The sequence below is a fragment of the Scleropages formosus genome, chromosome 19 (assembly GCF_900964775.1).
Source record: "Scleropages formosus chromosome 19, fSclFor1.1, whole genome shotgun sequence".
Taxonomy (NCBI): domain Eukaryota; kingdom Metazoa; phylum Chordata; class Actinopteri; order Osteoglossiformes; family Osteoglossidae; genus Scleropages; species Scleropages formosus.
The window spans coordinates 22,706,517-22,726,814 of record NC_041824.1 but is presented as its reverse complement, the minus strand read 5'-3'; the positions used below and the strand labels follow the sequence as shown (position 1 = coordinate 22,726,814).

Below are 20,298 nucleotides of genomic sequence, written 5' to 3'. Positions count from 1 at the left end.
TTGGAGGATGACCAAACACATTGCAGTTAAGGTCATAGTGAATATATTTAAATATAACTACATTCTACAATAAAACATAACTTTACGAACTAGACAGAAAGTAAAAATACATGATTAAGTACATCAGAAACTATTAGGATAGCACATGAACACATACACAGACAAAGGTTCTGTTCTTTTAGCTACAGATGACGAAAGTTATAAATTACAAAATAAAAATTTAAAATGAAAAAATATTTCAAGTACTTTCTCACCTATACTTCAGAAACACTCTTAGTGTTCACTAGTGACTATTTCGTTTATTGTCAGATCCTGTCCGGTCCATTTCTGCCAGGTACAGTTTTTTTTTTTTTCCAAGAAGCTTAAGTGTTATACTACAACACTGAAATTAAACATCTCACATCCGACAGTCTGACGAAATAAAACAGACAAAACAAAACATTGCAAAGTTTGGGGAAAAAAAGTTAGAAGCAAATACAAATGTAAAGAGACTGATACGATGGGCCTGGAAGCCTTTTTTTTTTTTTTGCAGCGTGCCTGGTTATGTGGAATACGCTGTTCAGGTGTCTGGCTTCTTTTTTCTTGCGCTTTTCGACTGTTTACTACTGTTCTTTGCTCTCTGTCTTTTCTTTATTCATTTTCTTCATCTTCATCCGTCGGTTCTGGAACCAGATTTTAACCTGTCGCTCCGTCAGGTTTAGGACTCGGGCAACCTCGTATCGACGGTCCCTTGTAAGGTACATATTGAACAAAAACTCCTTTTCGAGTTCAAGTGTTTGGTATTTGGTGTACGGGCATCGTTTCTTCCTTGTTGAGCGCGCATGGATCCAATTCGCCACCGGATTATCTGAAAACCGACAGACAAACAATACTGACCAATTCTGACGAGATGTTAACCAAAGAACCTCTCTGAAATAACTGCAATTCAGTAAAATGCCGCATCTGTGCTCATATATTTATTTGTACCTTAAAGAATCAGCCATATAAAAAGTATATATATGTATGTATGTGTGTGTATATATAGATATACGTTTGTGTTGGATATATATATATATATATATATATACATATGTGTGTATACATATATACTTTTGTATATGGCTGAGTATATACATATATATTTATATATGTGTTTATATATTATATATATTATATATACACACAACAAAAATGCACCCCTAATATTTAATTTGATATTTAATTATAATGACATGCTCTTTTCTATCGACTTCTCCTTTAGTACCACTAGGTATTTAAGAGGAGTGTTCTCGTAAAATTGTGAATGCGCCCATTCGCTTTATAGGCCTATAAATGAACTAAGCACCTTCGGTTTCAAGAACTGGACAGGAATTAAGTCAGTCAGACCAGGAATCTTTAGTACAAATTCTCCCAGTTATGTACAAGAGTTTGCCTACTTTTTATTTCCTGAATTTATGAGTAATATCCACATATGCTGACACACAGACACACACTGATACACATACAAAGACGCACACACACAGGAAAATACCCAGATCATGTAATTCAGCGTTGATCATGAATTTCTAGTTGTTTCATGATCTCTCGTAAATGTCTGTCGGCACAGTAAATAATTCAAATTTAGACTACTATTCCATCTTTCCATAGTGAATACATTTTACATCGTTTAATATAAGTATATGACACATCTGAAGAAGAAGCATCACAACAAGAACGATAATAATAATAATAATAATAATAATAATAATAATAATAGGAAACACTTTTGAAAACATTAAATCCTTACATTGTCAAAACAGACAACCCTATCTGTGCAGGGTGTTTGCTGTAACTCCTCCTCGTCATTAAAATACTTGTTTTTGGACTACCCGCTTTTTATAACCTATTTCCTACTTTACAGCCCTATACAAGCGGCGTTTGTCTTGTTCAGCACTAACACAGCGAGCCCCCTGGCAGGAAAGAGCCCAGCCGAAAGGTACAGGTTTAGAAAGAAAGGAGATAAATCCCGGAGATCATTTCTTTTCTGTGGAGCGCGCAGCCAAACGAATGCAATAAAGCGAAAATGGCCAGGACTTGGCCAAGAGGTCTCCACCGCCGGACTGTAAACAACAACGAGTTCCACTTACTCGGGTCTAATTCGGGCTTGTCGTCTTTGTGCTTGTCTGAAGCCAAAACCTCCGACTCCGGAGACGGGATGTTCTGCTGCGCTTTATCGCGAATATCACCAGAACAGCTGTAGAGATAATCCGTATAGCTGCGTCCGTTGGAGCCCAGGCACTCGGCGGCTCTGCGCTCCGGGAAAGCGTCGCTTTTCAGCCCGTAGTGTCGGCTGTTGGCCGGATAGCCGGTGAAGGATACGGCACCGGAGATGGGCTCCAGCCAGGAACGCACATACCTGGAGTCCGTGCCTAGGTGCGGCTGATGAGTGTATGGATGATAGACCACTGAAGACTGGGAGTGAACTGGGGCCCAAGACGTGGTGAAGACAGGAGGAGGTTTCGGGGCAAAGCTGCAGGACGGAAAATCTGCACACTCCGGCACTGCTAGGGGTGCAGGACGGGAGCCGGAGGCGAGAGCTCCAGGAGCCGAGAAGCGAGTCGCCAGAGCCTCCTCGTTCTCATGGTTTATCAAGGAATCCACATAATAATTACTTATGGGACCCGTGGTCGACATGACGAAGCTCCACTCTCTTTTACATGCGTCCGATTATTATATGGAGTGTATGTGTACTTTTTTATCTGGCCATAGAACAATCAAACCAGGTAATTATTTCTGCAAGTCTCTGCAGCTGCTATTGGCTGCTCGCGCGGCACGTGACTGTATTTACCCCCCAAAAACTGCACAGTGGATCAATGCGCGACTCTTTTCTGGAATAGCAATCCACGTCGGGATTACACATGTGTAATTTCACAGCCGTGGCAGAGCTCGAATATTCACAAAACACATATATTCCCCCCGGTGTTCTGTTAATTAAGCAGAGAAATATCATAGGGATCTGTATCGCCATATCGCAGAACGAGGTACGTTGACAAACCTGTATATGGCACTATTTGCTGATGTAATTAATCTCTGTCTGGCAAACTCTTCTGGTTTACTTGACTACAGTGCGCACCTCTGGCGCTGCTGGTAACACATTTCAATGCCTTTGCGGAGAAAGTAATCATTTCCTTCTCAGTGCCGTCTTCCTTCTGTGCCTCTTTGGTTCAAACCTCTCTCATGCTCTTTTTTTTTTTTGCAACCATCCTTTTACCCACAAAAACAGGTTTTACAAGCCTCGTACAAATAAATGTAGCAGGGATCGCCCCGTAAAGTGACGCTAAAAACTCTTAAGAGGTGGGAATCGCGAGACGCTTGAAAACTTGCCCACTGCGCAGTAGCTATATTCTGCAAGTGGTCGTGCATGTTTTTATGTCTTCCAATAAATTTTTATGAGGACCATTTGATTGTTCATAAACGTGTCGTTAATAAAAAGTCAAGTCGTGTTCCTAGTGTAACATAAAATCAACACTGTGCTTGTGGGACATGTTTCTCTTCAAAGTGGAAAGTGGAAAACTGCGAGGAGGGGTAAAAGACAACGGAAAAACGTAACGAGAGAAAGATTGCTGTAGGTGGGCACCAGAAAATAGATATGACATAATGTATGTCGGTTATTAATGAAAGCCGGGATCTATGAGTGATCCCTGCTGGAGATGGAATTCGGTTTTCTAAAGAAGGGACGATGAGAGAAGTTCTCATTTTGAACAGTCTGCGACATGCTTGGCATTGGCAGTTTCCATCTTGGACATTTTTACCATCCGAAAGGGAAAACAGTCCTTGGTGTTTACTATGTAGCCATTTTTGTGTGACTGGAGACAGTCCTAAACATATTCATGTCTCGTACATAGTGGGGTGCGTCCACAGCAAATCATGTACCACTTTAAATAGTACACGATTTATCGGGACTGATTTATAGGTGACTCTGTACTTGGATGGTGTGTGTTGACAATGCAGATGTGCATTTTGTTTGTCCGTGAATGTCATGGTAACGAATTGTGCTTGCTCAGCCCTAGTTTTTTGTTGTTGTTGTTGTTGTTGTTGTTTTAGTTTTTGCAGCTTTACTGAAATATTTATTGCACGATGCAATTGAATAATACGAACAATTTCAACATTTTATTTATAGCAATAAGGTATCGAAATTAGACTTAATGAATATTGCTGGTAGTCTTCAGAATAGTCTGAATGATTTTATATGTAAAAGGAATAATATTTTTAAGTGACATTAATTTGTACATAGCAGTAAAGAGATGGGTCCGCATTTCTGTTGTTATTGTCTCTGCTGGATCTTCACTGCTCCATGACGTAAAGCTAATAACTTCTAGGCCTCCAAAGGGGGAAAAATAGGATGACCTCCTGGAAAACTACACTCAATGCCTGCAGTGTAATTATTTACATAATAACATTTTTCTATGGAGAGAAAACAGACCACAGTGATGTCAGCTCTGGGTTTTAACCAATAACCATTGCCTTGTCCTGCCAGAAACTCCAAAAACATATTGATTACTTTCATCCACAGAATCCTACCTGTAATGAATTGACATCTTGTGCCACAATACAGTTAAGAAAAGTCCAGACCCTATAGCACATAGAGAATATTCAACTGCAGTTCTACTGTAATTTATGAAATAAAGGAGGAGCTTAGCATGCGCACACTGGGGATAGATTGTATGTATTTTTGTTTCTATTATTATTATCCTCCATATTCTTCTGGTTGCATTTTTGACTCCATTTGATTTTAGAAACAAATGATTTATAGCTTTGCGATTTAATACAGTTTGTATGAAACAAAAATGCATCTAACACACTAATTTTATTTTTTGATATTATTCATTTAACCATTGTTTTCTGCAATGGCAGAGGAGCAGTGGGGCATTGTTGGGTAAGTTCAAAAGTATTTTGTTAAAACTTTGCACATTTTTTTTCAGCAAAATATAATGTAAAATATAAGTGCATGCAGGTACTGACAGGACACAGTAAACTGCTCTTCATTAGAGTAACTGCTAATAAAGGAGATTATGATTAAGTGTGAAATATAACGCCCCCATTGGCAAACCTCTGTATCTTTAGAAATAGCTGTAATTACCTCTGTACTTCACTGACTCCTACAGAAAAAGTCAAGTTCATTTTGCTTTTAGCTATGGAAAGCAGATGAAATATTTTTAACAGAACTGTAAGCCCTGCTTTGTACATTTTTTTTTAATTAATTGGAAGTAAAATTGCAGAACAATGGCAAAATAACCTGCTTCAGTTTAAAGGGATTTTCCAGCGGCCTAAGGTGTGCTGGAGGGCATTGGTTCAAGGACGTAAAACTGATTTTATTAGTCACTTTGCGAGCTGCTTAAATCTTAAAGGAAATATTTCAATTGAGCGTTAAAACCCCAAATATCATCCACACGTTTGTACAAATGTGTAGATATGAATATGGGTTTAGAATAATATTTTGCATTATGTATGTGCTTTTGTCGTGTTATCGTTTCCTATTATTATGTTTCAGACTTAGTGTTGTAATTTATCTTATTTTAAAGGATCGTGTTACTTTTGCGGTGAATATGTATCTTAACTAAGGACCTTAGTGAAACCAATTATGGAAGGAGGCAGTACTGATTTGCATCTGCTTGATCTACCTCATCATACTGTGTGATATGAGTTTAAATATGTTTTGGCATTTTCGGAACTTCATTGTAGGTACCCTGTGTGTAAATTGAAAGCTACTTTTTACGCGTAGGGTGCAGATTTATGGACCACAACGCCAAATCGATAAGGCATTTTTGTTGTTTTTATAAGACAGGCGATGTTTTACATATGAGCCTCTGCACATCAATAATATGATGAGACGTCTTCACCTCGTACACCACACAGTGTACACAGAATTAAATATTTTTGAAAAGGGTGACCTACAACGCATTTGCATTTTTTGATCAATTTTGATAACATTTCTGATACTGTTTCTACACCGTCGAATGCCTAGACTTGCCCAAAACGCCTAGATGAAATTGTTGATATTCATAGTCATTTTAAACATTTTTTGTGATTGGATGAGGCCCAGACACCAGCACAACATTAGCATGACGCCTGTTGTACAATGTTACTACTATTTAAGGTCTATGCCCGAAAACTAGACCTTAAAACTGCTTTAATGGTGTTCAGACTTTTTTCAGAAATAAATAAAATATATACCAGTACACATTTCTACCTGATCCTGCAAAATAAAGGTGCAACAATATTACCTAGCATCATTTGAAATTAACATTTCCTAGAGAATCACTATGTATATTTAAAAGCATAATTAAAAACGAACAATGACTTTCCACGAAGAAATGACGATGCTTCTTTTCCATTGTTAGAATGACTATTATTGTTTTCTGTAGCATGTCTTTAATATGAATAAAAGTAAGAAAGTCTCTAAAGTCTGTGGGCAAGAATATATGTTTGGTTGTTTTAGATCAGCTTGCTTTCTTTCCTTCAGCCCTTGACGATTCGCTAGGTGTTTTCACTTGCTGTGATTTCCTTGTCCTTTTCTTAATGAACCACTCACACCTATCTTATACATATGAATGTGCTTGGTTGAACAGCATTATTCATCTTTCTCATCTCCTCTATAATCCAGTATGCTATATCGACTTGTCATCCGAGGTGAATCCGATACTATGCGAAAATTAACTTTTGTCCCATAATTTCCATGGACAGAAGCAAGAACAGTGGCGCTAGTAGTACCAGGAACGGCTAGCTGAAACCGCATACTTACAGATCGTACACTTTTTCTCGTGTTTTCTGCTTCACGCATTCATTGATCGAGTTAATCATGTAAAAATGACACCTCTAATTATTTGAGGAAAAACGTGTAAAAAAAATGCGCGGTTTTAATATACTGGCTGTATAACCCGAACCATATTTGAGTTAGTCCATAAAACAATTATAGTAATGCAGATTTCAATGGTAGCCCTGTGTTCGAAGCACTCAGCGCTCGCTTGTTTGTCGTCTCTGTATTCCACGCGCTGAGAGCGTCTCGTCACGGAAGGATCCGTGATCGTGCGCGTGCGCGAACGCCCTGCCACACACGTACTCGTTAACGTCCAGCGTGCAGTGGTGTGTGCTGATTATTGCCCTCTTCTTAGCTCATCAGTATCCAGGCATTTGGTAAACGTTATCAGTAGATGAGTTACATTTTTAGGAAAACTCCAGGGCCTTCCTTAGAGTCAAACTCACCGTCCCCAACCATATAATTTTTCATGTTAGTAATATATTTGTATTATTACAATATATCTATATTATACGTTCCCAGGTGTATGTGTGTTTGCGTACTTGTGTGTTTATTTTTCCATTAGCTGCTGCTGTGTCTCGTATTTATTGAAAACATAATACAACACTTCCTTGATTATTTCAGTGGTGGGTCATCTAATGAAGCACGTCGTATGATTCTGCTTGCGTGGCGACATTCTGCAGCAGTAAAAGCAAAACTGATTTTTCCATTGTCAGTAGCTTTAACGAAAGCTGATTAGGTTGGTTAAAGTATGAGGTTATCACATGCTGCATGTCACATCAGTAAAACAGCGGAATGCATCTTTGAAAGATTATTGGTCTTTGCTGATGAATAATAACCAGACAAATGAAATTAGTAGAAATACGTGAGTTGGGGCCTCTTTACTCTATTTTGACGAAACATTTTGTAGTGACATCATCAGTAAGATTAATATTACCATTGCTCTGTACGGATTTTTTCTTTGGAGCGGTGTTCTTATAAATGCAATAGTGCTCTAAAGCATTTTGAGACTGCATAATAGAATGAAAAGCGTTTTAAAAAATAATAAAAGCGCAATGTCTTTAGCGCAGTTCCTTAAAATGATATATTTGTGTACATATCGAAATTAAGAACAGAACTGTCGTTTTGCTGACACTTCTTGTATCATAAATGTCCGGGGTCCAGTTTTCCTGTACAATTCTGTGTTAGGTGTACATGATTCTTGTCACGAATATCTAAATGTGAGACAATGCCCTTTTTCGAGAAAAAGACGTGGTAATTTGATATTTCCTCCAGATGTTTCCAGTGAATTCAGTATATCTTTACAATGTATAATGTTACTAATGACTTGCTCTTTTTGGAGGTACACAGATATAGTTTGTGACACCCTGAGCCTTCTTCGGTGCGCACTAACAGTGTCCACGCACTTTCCACCTTACTTTCATTATCATTATTATGGTTTTCGACCATACGAAAGTGAGAAGGGGTGTCCTATAGAACTGCGTTTTTACAGTATTTATATTCATAATTTTCCACTGCAGTGCTACGTATTTTATGGTGGCATGTGAGCCACAAACATTTGTACAACTTGTAGCATTAGTTTAGTACAAATAACAGATGTTGAAATAACCACCATGTTAGACGCAAGTATTCTGCAACAAAAAATGATTAGATAGATAGTGATGTGTCATTTTCCGTACAAAAACAAAGTACACCAAACACAAAATTTAAAAATCGGCAGTGACTATGAAGCCAATGATCACGTCCATAAGTTATCATATTCAGTACCGTTTAAAATTCATATATCCGTGCCAAAGTTCTGAATTACGTTTTGTCAGGAGTTGAGGCTCTATCTTATGGCGCAACCCAGCCGCTCTCTGTCTTGGCTGCTATGCGAAAACTCACTATGTTCAATTTACATTTAATCATGTACTGCATTCCTGTCTGCACACAAATCCATTAGACACCGCGTCAAAGTTACATCATATCAACTGCATATCTTGCTGTTACTTAACAACAACAATAACAAAAGCAATAGCGGCTAAAAAAAAAACAGTATCAGTTCACAATTCTGCATCCATAAAAGAATGGAGGTGTTCGTGATTTTTTATAAAAAAGTATGTTTAAAAACTTTCCGTCTGGATTTCTGCTTTCTAATGTGCTGTAAGCTCTTTGTATTGGACGCATTCCTGCTGGAATGCCCATTCATTTCACTGAATGAAAATGACTTTGGATTCCAGACTTCAGGCTCCTTAAGTCGTGCAAAGACAAGGGAGGGGGGCTGGGGGGGGATTCACAGTAACATGAGAAAGCAGAGCAAATACAAACACGCAGATTCTCCAACGAAGGAAAGACATGTGTTCTGTTTCCTGCAAAAAAAAGGGGAGTAAAGTGGTGTCCCTATGCAATAATAGATGACAGAATATTTTCATATACATGTGTCCACTGGCGCTGAAACAGACTGAAAACAATTGCTTGTTGGCACATCGATGGCGGAGCCCAAGAACAAGACTAAAATAATCATTTAAATAAATTTTAATGAACGAAGTCTTAATAAGACTCTTATGTTCGCTTTTTTATTTGAAGCAGGAATCTCGCAAGTCTTATGATGGTCGCTTCCCAAGGCAGATAAAAGAAAACGTTTCGTTTTCCGAGTTAAAAAAATCGACTCGACAGTATTTGGCTGTGTGGCTTTTTACCCATTTTTAAAGGAAGTAGCACTGATTTTTTTCTCAAACGTTTCAAGAAATCCTTGTGCGAAATGATAAAAAACATACCAATGCAGTATTTTATTCGCTTCATTCAACAATTCAAGTTGACGCCAAGAAATTAGTTCGGTGTATAGAACTGTCACACTTTTTTAATTAAAAACTAAAGCAAAACGCTGTTCAGTGTAATAAAAGACAACTTTATTATTAACATCTTTGAATAGACAAGACTACATGGTAAATAAATTTTATTGTATCATATTTCACCTACTTACGTCATTTAATTATGTCTCGTTATTTGTTCAGCGCACACAAAAATATATATGAACAAAAATGCTGCTTTAATTAACTGCAAATGTTATTAAGACGTAAGATCGCATATATTTGGTCACTGTTTTTACATACCTCTGTTTCATTCGTGCCATTAGTACCAGTATTAGTTCTTCCTTAGCCGACAGGTGGTTCGATCGTTTTAGTTTGATGTAACCTTTCGACTCCATTTTTAACTTTAATTCCAGGCCTTTTTTTAAAAAAAAAAAAGAAAAGAAAGATTTAAGTTGGTGATTGACCGTCCAGAACAGGTAAAGGAGACATGCTCAAATAAACTGATGCGATACCAGTGTAGCCAAACTTCAGCAAATTCTCAAGAAACACGTACACAGCCTTTATCGATTCACTGGTGCTATTACCGCGTTTCCTTTAGGTTGTGCCTTCGTCCCAGGCGACTTGGAATGTTAGATAAGATATTTTACACTCATTGACCCCTGTACAGCAGAGTATTTTACTAGAATATGCGGTAATCACTTTGATGAAGAGTTCGCTTCCATCCGAGAACCTTCTTATTTCAAAGTTATAGCTCTATCCTTAACACTGTGTGCTGTCCTATTATTGCAGAAAAGTCTTTTTCTTTGCTTCTTTCCAATAGGTCTGCGAGGAGCCAAACCCAGATTAAAGAGAAGGGAAATGACCATGCTCTCCGTCTGCATTCCACCAGTTTCATCACATGGACTTTCAAGGCCGGAACTGTGTGTTAATAACTTTGTTACCTGTAACACCAATATTCAGGGTCCAGGAAAGTTGCCCTTTGGTTATTTTTAATCCTAATCCGTTACCCATAATTAGCATTAATTATTGTTTTTTTTTTTGTTTAATTACTATTTTTTTAATCCCCCGACATCAAGAAAGCATTAAATGTTAGAATTACGTTAGTAAGTACAACTATTGCACTGATAAGTAACCCAAACTAAGATTTGTCTTCATTCGATGTTCCAGTTTTTCCTATAATGTATTTAGTAGATGCACAAAATATATAGACAAAATAAAATATATATATATATATATTTTAATGGCGTTCTCAAGGATTCAATACCCAACGTTACTGCAACCTGTCTATATTATTGTCTCTTGTACAATGCGATTGCACCAGGTAAGGTCAACACTACTGCCGCAAGTCATCTTCACTGACACCTCAGTTTCTTCATTCATAGCATGAACCTCTCCACTTTTGCTTGCTGGCTTTTTCGTATACAGCCAGACACGTACTGCTCAGGCACAAAATGCATGTAATATTTGAATCGAAAAGAAGCTTTTCAACCTCTCACTCACTCACTCACTCACTCACTCACTCACTCACTCACTTATTAATATAATAACGTTAAGAACAGAGTAAATCAGTTGTCACCCACGCAGATGTATGTGGAGCCTCTCTGTCTTTCTCTGTCACTCGTTCTCTCTCTCTCTGTCTTCCACACACACACACACACACACACACACACACACACACACACACACACATAAATGCGCCAGAAAATCCACAGCTGATGATCGAAGCCGAGAACTGTAATGTGTTTAGGCTTTCATCACTCAAGGAGGGAGAAGGGAACAAGACTCGGTGGAGGCAGAAACTCTTCCGTCAGTGCAGTTTGCAGAGACTCTGGGACTCAGTGCGCAATGAAAGAGAAACAGTCGCCCTTGATGAAGACGAACTGACGTAATCAAGGCAGTTTCTTGTTGCCGAGCCAGCAAGCCAATCCCAACAACATGAAACTACCTAAACCACGCATCAGCTGTTATACCTGGGGAAAACTCGGCACGAGACAGATGGAAAGGATATTGCTCAAATCAACAAGTAAAAACGAGAGTGAGTAAAGCCAAGAGATCAGGAAATCGGGGAGAGACAGACTGCTGTTTCCGTTATATCAAAGTATTTTCCAAACTGGAAGTTCTGCACCATTCCTTATGACTATTATGTCAATAACTCTTTGAACAAAAATGTGTCTATGCAATCAACCAGTCTATACAATGTATTCATAAGCCTAGGTTGCCTAAGAAAATCTCCAGTGAAACATATTCTTTCTTTAAATGACAGTATACACATGGTAGACCTCTATTCTTCTGAGGTCTTCGGCACAAAGTTAGAAAATGCACCAAAGCCTTAAACAGTAATGTAGATGAACAAGTTAACGGCAATTCTATGGACCATTCCGTCCCACCAGACACCAAAAACGTTCTGATTTAATTTGTCAGAATAAATGAGCAAATGTAAAAGTGGAGGGAAACCGTCATGTCATGACAGTCGCATAACTCAGCTGGCATTTGCGTGTTTCTAGAATTCGGACCGAGCGGCGCTGGTCGAAGACAAACAAAAATCCATGTCATTTCTTACCTTCGCTTCATCCGAAGACGACAGAGCGAGCGCTTCAAATGTCTAATTGTGCAGTATTAATCAATCCTTTTCATTCATAGCTGTGGGTTTGCTCCACTGTCCACATTGTAAGGACGTTTAGTCGTGAATCCAGCACTTTGCCGCCTCAGCTCTGCGGATTAGTCCTCCTCCACTCACCTTTGAATGCATCTTTACAGCAGCAGCACATTATATTTGCAGATCATAAAATCCACCCCCAGCGCTTTCCAGGACTGTCCTGACATTACAATTTTATGACCTTGACTTACTGTGGTCACCTGGATAATATTTAAATCAACGTTATGGTCTCCCATTTATATTAAAGCTGCCATGATCCTATTCTGCTTCTTTCATTCCTTGCCACAAAGAACACCGTAACTGATTGTAAGGGAAAGGACTTAACAGGACAAATAAAATGCCAAATTCCGTTCTGTTATTTCCCCTAGTTTTATTTGTTGGGGCTGCTTAATTATCACATACAGAGAAGTAAAGAATGAACATGCAAAGTGTTTTATACGCAATAAATAGTACAGGGCATTGCCTAACGTCAAAGAGAATAAAACAAGGTAAATAAGCCGAGAGCCAGAAAAGCACATTTCTGCAAAATACACAAACACATAAATAAATTCATATACAAAACTATAGTCTAAACTGGACTTTCATCAGTTTTGAACTTATACAATAAAAGGCCAAATATATTAGATCAGACAATATCTTCAATGCATGGTAACTGCAACGAGATTTTTCAAAGCGCTCCCTTCGGAATGCTTTTATCCACTTCTGTTCTCGCGAAAGGAAGAGGAGCGGTGGGACCGGGAGGGGATTGGTGCTTCAGGTGTAGCTGTAGCCCGACGTGAGCTCGCGCGCGCGGCTCTCCCTATTCAGCTTCTTGAGCTTCATCCTGCGGTTCTGGAACCAGATTTTGACCTGGCGGTCGGTGAGGTTGATGCTCTTGCTGATCTCCAGGCGGCGCTCGCGAGTCAAGTACATGTTAAAGAGGAATTCTTTCTCAAGCTCCAGAGTCTGGTGCTTTGTGTATGGACACCTCTTTTTCCTGCCACTTTTTGCTGTCAACCAGTTTCCAGTTGTCCTTTCAGTTTTGGAGTCTTCTAAAAAAAGTTACATGAATCGTTAAAATGTTCATCAAACTCAAGCAAACGCAATCACATCAGCTTTCACAGACGCATTTACGCAGGTTTACATCATACATCATTATGAATCCAGGATAAGTTGTGCTCAGATTTGTATTTCTAGTTAGTTTTCTTCAGCAGTGAACCCCTTTTTCCACATTCCATTTTATGTTCCCTGTTCATATGTTGAAGTTCCTTCAAAGATTATCATCGTTATCAGAATCGTATCAACCATTTTCATTTTGCATTTCGGAAAAAGAGACTTTTACTGTATTTAATACTTCATTATTGTGTCTGCTGTCTACTATGTATCTTAGTTTAGTTTTACCAGTATGACTTATATCAATTAAAATTAAATAAAAAGATGACAAAACTGGCCTATATCCGTCGCTTAGCTGCAAAAAGGTTCAGACACGTTTATTTTTCACCTGCAGTTTTACAGATTTATCCATTGACAAAATGGTTCTTAGAAACTGAATTTATGGAGATCATAAGTTATTTTAAGTGTTGCAGCTAGTTCATTTGGTGTATTGTTATTTTTGTGATACAGTATTTCAAAGATTTTATTTAAGAATAAAGGTGATTTACCACAAAATTTACCACATATTCTGGGACTGTTGACATGTTCAAATTAATATACTCAACAATCTTAAAATTTCACGAAGTACATACCAGTTTTTGTACGAAGGTAAATAACGTCACGCGATATTAAACAGCATAATAAAAGAGCATGTGGTTTTCACGTTTATTTATCTGAAAACAGATATCAGTGGAAACTGTTTCAATATAATTCGATTTTTTCAAAGGCGTCTTGCACGCGCAGAACTTCCCCGTTCAGTGGTCATTTTAACAACACGGTTGTACTTGTTGGTTTGAAATGTAAGACATGCCTTTCCCTACCTGTTGTGGTTTTACAAATATATACATTTGCAAGTTAGGCTGCACTGCAGTTATTACAAAACACAACACAATTCTTTTAGCTGAACTTTAGTTTCTAGACATTCTATCTCGGTCCTTAAATGTTTACCATAAAGTGTAAATTGGGTCTCATAATTGTTACTGCTCTGACGTGTCTTTATTTTTTACCGCTTTCCAAAATAATGCAATTAATTTTTAGACTCACTTCACACCTTTTATTATTGTTATTTTTGAATTTATAGTACATTTATACATCCTGAAAATCCTGAAATTCTAATTGTTTGACAAGAGATAATAATACAAATAAAGGCAGATTTATTTGCAAATAAAGATGTTTAAAATTAAATTATTTGCAAACAAAGAGAATAATTGCTAAACAGTGTTTGAAACATCGAAAATAAAGAAAAAGTGTCTCAGATCCTTATAATGAAACTTTAATTGCTGTCGGCATGTATTGTGTTATACCATTACTGATAATGTAAAATGCGCCCTAATGTTAATAAGTTAATTTAAAAGGTTCTGATTTTCAGTTTTTGGTATAACTTCCTGTGCGTGCAAGAAATGTGCAACTCTCTTCTCCTTGATAGAAATATTAAACGAAATGCCCATAATTTATAGTATCTGAGTCTCATTTTTTAATTTGGAAAAGGATATGAATGATCTCATTTCTTTGGACTTCCGTTTCATTTTAAGTATTGCTTAAAAATATCACTGGGAAAAATTTAAGGCCACAAAACCGAGACTTCCAATATTAGTCATAAATAATAAAGGCAGAACAAGACTGCTTATAACTGTATAAGAGTACGGTGTACTGTAATGGAATATAAACAGCCTGTTTAAAACCCGAGAAATCACAGGAAAGGGCTACTAAAGAGCAGCAGCCAGAGCTGGCACAGACGTGGGGTATTTCTGAAGATCACCAAGCAAATGCATTCACTAAAAACAAAGAGCCCTGCAGTCCACAGTCACGCTGAGACGTTAAGATTGCCTTTGATGTTCCGGTGCTGTTTTCATGGTTCTACACACAGACAGACAACAATAAAAACACACGAATAGCACCAGTAAGTGCTCTCTCTATCAGCACGTTTTAAAGTGGGAATGAAACATCATTATTACTGGATTACTCCATTTAGCGAACGCTTTTCTCTAAAGCGACTTACAGCTATTTACCCATGTAGACAGCTGGGCAATTTTTACTGGAGCGAGTTTAGGGTAAGTACCTCGCTCAAGGCTACTACAGCTGGAATGGAGACTCGAACCTGCGACCTTTTGAATCCAAAGACAGCACCGCTAAGCTCTACTCTATGAGCTTCCTCTTTTCGTCTTCTTTTTCTTATTTTTAGTCTAATATTGTTATAAAAGACAGTGCAAGACAAAAAGCTCCACACTAAAGTTACCCATTTGTATAGCTTTATATTTTTCTGTAACAAATAAGAGTAGGTACTTTTGGTCAAGGAGATTACAGAGCAGGACCCTTCAGAAGACTAGAAAGCGACAGAAACATAACCGGGACAGTCGGGTACTACTTAGTTCCACGTATGAGTGGAACACCGACAATGAAGTTTCGTGGGAAAAAGTCAGTGTCCATATTATCTGTACGCCCGTGCGCGTGTGTGTGTGCGTGCGTGCGTGCTTGCGTGCATGTACAGTACATACATGTGTGTGTTTCTGAGTCCGGCGCGTCGGTAGTACTTGTTTGTCAGCTCACCTTTGATTTCGCTTTCCGAGTTGTCTCTACTGCTGTCCCTCGTGGAGATATTTCCTTCAGGTGATTGTTTTCTAGCCGAACAGTGTTGGTCCTCACTGCTGATATCTTCGAAGGCCAGATCCTGTTCCGATCTGCTGGTGTCAATGAACGTTTCTGGACCGCGGGTTTCCACAGGACTTGTCATGTTTGCAAAACCAGATTCGAAGTCATTTCCATCCCGTCCCTTGTCGCCCGGGTAAACCTGGTTCACTCTAAAATAACCAGGAACAGACTGTGGAGCTTGATCACAGTTTGACTGATCGCTGTCGGCCCCCAGACGCGTATAGGTGGCCGGGTCTGCAGTCTCCTTACCTCTGTCAATGTCATCACGGAACAAGCAACACATGGCCTCTTCTTTCACATCATCTGTTGTAAAGGTACAGGAGGGCAAGTGTCGGGCAACAGGTTGCTCAATCCTGCATAGAGTTTTGGATTCTGTCCCCCACGTGTCCAGCGGCGACAGGTAGGGCGGGTGCTGGTAGGCACTCAGAGGCACTGCCGTTGATGGAAGCTCGTCTCTTTTGGAGAGAGGTGAAGAAACAATTCCACAATTTCTCATCACCGAACAGCTATACTCATTACCCGCTTGCATGTACATCTCAGGGTTGGTAGGACAGCCCTCACCTCTGTAGGCGGATGGTCCTCCCACCTGGGAATCCATAAGGAAAGAGCCGGTAGCCAAGTTGTTGGGACATGACATTTTATTTTTTGGAGTAATTACTATGGTTTTGGTCTCAGTTGTTTAAGAAATTTCCAAGAAGATTACGGCAGTTAGTTGACATCTATTGGGGGGGCAAAAAATTTCAGCAACATAATTATGGATGCACCGTACAACGCCACGTGATTTTCGGACCAATGGGGTTTTGGAAGTGGCCTTGATGCTCCAGACCGAATCCACGTCACTGGGGTCAAGTTGGTGAGAAAGAGTGACTTTCCGTGGACCAAGAGCGCCATCTAGTCACGGCGAAGATGTAAAGACATGAGCAGCGAACGGAAACAAAGAGCAAACAATATTGGTTCTGGAAGCCGGGCACTGAATGAGGTTCCTGCGGTCTTGAGAAAATAAATCAAAAAAAGAAAACTTTAGTTTTCCTAAAACCTAAACCGAAGTACTTCGGAGTCATTAGAAGTCGAATATGTTTAACTATGGAGTTATCTGCATGCCTGGGTTTTAAAACTGATAACTTCTTTTAAGAGGTTTTTTCATTTCTAAAATGTTGGAATTGATCTTTTTTTCGACACCTGCAATTAGAAAACTGCATAAATTACCTCGCCGTATTGGTTTATTTATTTAATAGTTATATCTTACATTTCCAGAATGTAATTATTGCAAAAGCAGTATACGACTACTGCTGCAACTACAAGTAACAATAGCGCTATTAGTAATAATAATATACAGCGAATAATACAAATATAACATTATTCAGAGTAATATCTCTAAGTAGTAGTAGTAACGTTGTAGAAATGATACTACAGCAGAAGCTGTTTTTTTTATAAATTTTACTACTGTGGTTATCAGAATAAACTAACAATGGGTTACAATATGAGTAATAATTTTAAAAACGTGTAAATATCACAACTGCATTTTATTGGTTTTTGAGTTTAATTTTTTATTGCATTACTCGAAATGCTCAATTTCAAATATAAGCCAAGAGTCGTCATATAAATGTCAAAAATATAAGATCAGGAAACACTCATAACGTTTGAAAGGCTTTTTTCTCAACCTTTGGTAAAATGATAAATGAGCGAAAGGATTCTTTTTAAATTATTAAAGGCTAAATACATTTACGGATCTGCATGGTATTTTTTCTCGTTTTAATCACGAAAACGTGCTTTTATTCTTCAGAATAGCCATAGAGTTTTATTATGGTGAGTGTTTTTTTTTTTCTGGTGTTGCAACTAGAGTGTAATCATTATTGCCGCTGTGCAATGAAAATATATAATTATCGTCCAGCAAAAATCTCAATAGTAATAAACATCTCGCCACTCATATTCATTTCCAACACAAGAGTTGTTGTAGTAATGTCACATATTTTTGAGTTTTGAATGTCGCCATCCATTTTCTTTGTTTGCGCGGTCAATAAAAATCGCGGTCAGTCAAAAATCACATTTCCAGTAATACACGATTAGCACAGTAATTTCTCAACAGATCTATCTATTACACGTTTTTCGAAAAATATTTTCTTATATTTATATATATAAATGTGTATTAAACATATTGACGCAAAATGGAACTTGAAATGACATCCTGTTTTTTTATACCTTTCATTTTCTTTTTCAGAGTCTGTTTGGGCGATGAAAAATTATTATTATTATATTCTTTATTCATTTCGCTGACACCGTTTTCTACGGTCACTTACAGCGTTAAGTTTTTTTATAGTAAACAATTTACCTAGATTCCCCCATTTACACGGAAGGGCAAATTTACTGGTACAGTTCAGGGTAAGTACCTTGCTCAAGGATATTACAGCAGGAACAGGGCTTCGAACACAGGTCCTTCAACTGCAAAGTAAGGGCTCTACCCACTTTAAGCCTATTAATCGCTGCTAAAAGATTAAAAGACTAAGACTAAATGTAAACATTCAGTAAAATCTCCGAATGGCGTATTAAAAATATTAATGTGTTAGATCTTATACAATACGCTCCTACTTTGACTGGGCCTTACAGAGTTATTTACTCTGTTTGCTTTTTAAAATCTTTCTATACCTCTGCAATAACACCAGTGAGCGATTTTTTAAAAAATCCAGACGATTGTTCGCAAAAAAGCTTAATGAAAAATGTAGTTTCACACGAAGGTTCGGAGGTTTCAGTGGGCATTCAGATGCTGTCTCACTTTCAATGGCGCCAACAGAGGGGTCACTGACAATGACCCCCCCATGAAAGAGATTGGCTCAGTGCGCAAGAGCTCCTGCGATTCGTCAGGCACAGTGTTCTGTAGCCTGATAACTTTTCCATTCCGTCCCATACCTTCCTAAGCAACATAAGTGCTGCAATTGTTTTTGCTATTAAAAAATATTGTCCGTCCTACATTCAGACTGAACTTTATCTTTCACATGATATTTCTACAGATAAATTACATGTAAAACGGGTCCATTTAAAATTTCTTCTTCATGAAAACTGTACAAGAAAATAAACTGTAGTGCATAGCCGACAACTTCCACAGAAAATTACAAGTGTAACTACAAGAGTGTCGATATGTAAATTTAAACATTGGTACCTTCAAGTATAACACTCTGACCTGATGGCCTAATTCTTTCTCCAGATTTTTTAAAAACAATTTGGGCAACTGGATTTGAGTTACAGTACAATTTAAACATAGTAGTTTCTTTAAGGTACTGTTTTAATTAGAAGTCATGAGTGCACACAGCAGTTTGCTTTTTCATTAATTATAAAATAACACTATGGCCACTTGTCAGGTCTTCCAAGTTTCCTCGAATACTGTTCTGTTGTTATACTGTTAAAGGCATTAAATAGGTACACTTAAGCTGTTCTCATTATTTAACAGCGCTTTTATTCCTATAGGCCCACGGATGTACTACTTACAGATTTTCCTGTAAGATCAGATAAAGCAGATAAATCGTGTTTCTCTTTTAACGGTGAATTTCACGAAAAACCGTTTCCCTCATTATGCTCTACGATCGCACGCGCATATATGTCAACGTGATATAACGTAATTAATTTTAAAACATAGAAATTTCGTTTTTCTAAATGTGGCATTGCAGTATTTCGGACATAACGGTACAGCATTTTCTAATGTTGCATTTTGGTCTTTTGATACTTTTTTACTTTTCCGATTGCATTTGTGCCCGACGTTGTTTTTCATAAAATTCCTCGCGGTACGACCAGAGGTGTAATTTAGAAAAGACTTAGATTATGGTTTTGTGTTGCACTGTCGATGCTACATTGCACAGTTCACTGAAACCGCTAAAGCGTGGAATTGACCTCTTTATCAAAAAAAAAAAAAAAAGGAAAAAAAACAGTGTCACGTTTCAACACAGAAAACGCGGAACCGACGCACTGCTCTATTTATGTCTGTCTCACGTTTTTCACCTGATACTGAGCTGATGGCCATCGCTCTTCGAGGCAATATACTTCCTTCAGTACTATATCTAATCTCTGCTACATCCTGCGTCGATAGATCTGCGTTTTATTTCCTTGTAGGCCTATTAATTGCAGTATTCTCTAGATATGATTACACTACAGGCCATGAAAATTTGATATGCCATTAAATACCCATGGATAAAATGTGCATATATAATTGCAAACATGCATGTAAGAACTGGCTGAATGCTTCTTGCAGCGCAATGTATGAGTGTAGGTGGAGGCATGAAAGAGAGGGAGAGCCTGCGTGCCAGAGA

General features: G+C 38.1%; 2 protein-coding genes across 4 annotated transcripts; both read right to left on the bottom strand.

Annotated features, from left to right (window-relative positions):
* Positions 1–265: 265 nt before the first annotated feature.
* On the bottom strand, positions 266–2,825 carry hoxc9a (homeobox C9a). Its single transcript, XM_018760449.2, has 2 exons — positions 2,106–2,825; positions 266–847 (listed from the first exon to the last, which is right to left on the bottom strand). The coding sequence occupies exons 1-2, from the start codon at positions 2,650–2,652 to the stop codon at positions 603–605; spliced, it is 792 nt and encodes a 263-aa protein (XP_018615965.1). The 5' UTR covers positions 2,653–2,825; the 3' UTR covers positions 266–602.
* A 9,766-nt stretch (positions 2,826–12,591) lies between these two features.
* hoxc10a (homeobox C10a) lies at positions 12,592–16,712 on the bottom strand. 3 transcript variants are annotated; one of them, XM_018760446.1, is made up of 3 exons: positions 16,565–16,712; positions 15,902–16,458; positions 12,592–13,254 (listed from the first exon to the last, which is right to left on the bottom strand). In XM_018760446.1, exons 1-3 carry the CDS (start codon positions 16,633–16,635, stop codon positions 12,977–12,979), a joined length of 906 nt encoding a protein of 301 aa, XP_018615962.1. In that variant the 5' UTR covers positions 16,636–16,712; the 3' UTR covers positions 12,592–12,976. The 3 variants fall into 3 exon arrangements, with proteins under 3 accessions (XP_018615962.1, XP_018615963.1, XP_018615961.1); XM_018760447.1 differs by having other exon boundaries at positions 12,592–13,251; XM_018760445.1 differs by having other exon boundaries at positions 15,902–16,712.
* Positions 16,713–20,298: the final 3,586 nt, after the last annotated feature.

Bases quoted from the DNA above. Each gene is read 5' to 3' on its own strand.
- hoxc10a (XM_018760445.1), bottom strand. From the start codon at position 16,640: ATGTCATGTCCCAACAACTTGGCTACCGGCTCTTTCCTTATGGATTCC. The intron at 13,255-15,901 runs GTGAGCTGACAA...AACTTTTTTTAG, and splicing joins CTCGGAAAGCGAAATCAAAG to AAGACTCCAAAACTGAAAGG.
- hoxc9a (XM_018760449.2), bottom strand. From the start codon at position 2,652: ATGTCGACCACGGGTCCCATAAGTAATTATTATGTGGATTCCTTGATA. The intron at 848-2,105 runs GTAAGTGGAACT...GTCGGTTTTCAG, and splicing joins CAAGCCCGAATTAGACCCGA to ATAATCCGGTGGCGAATTGG.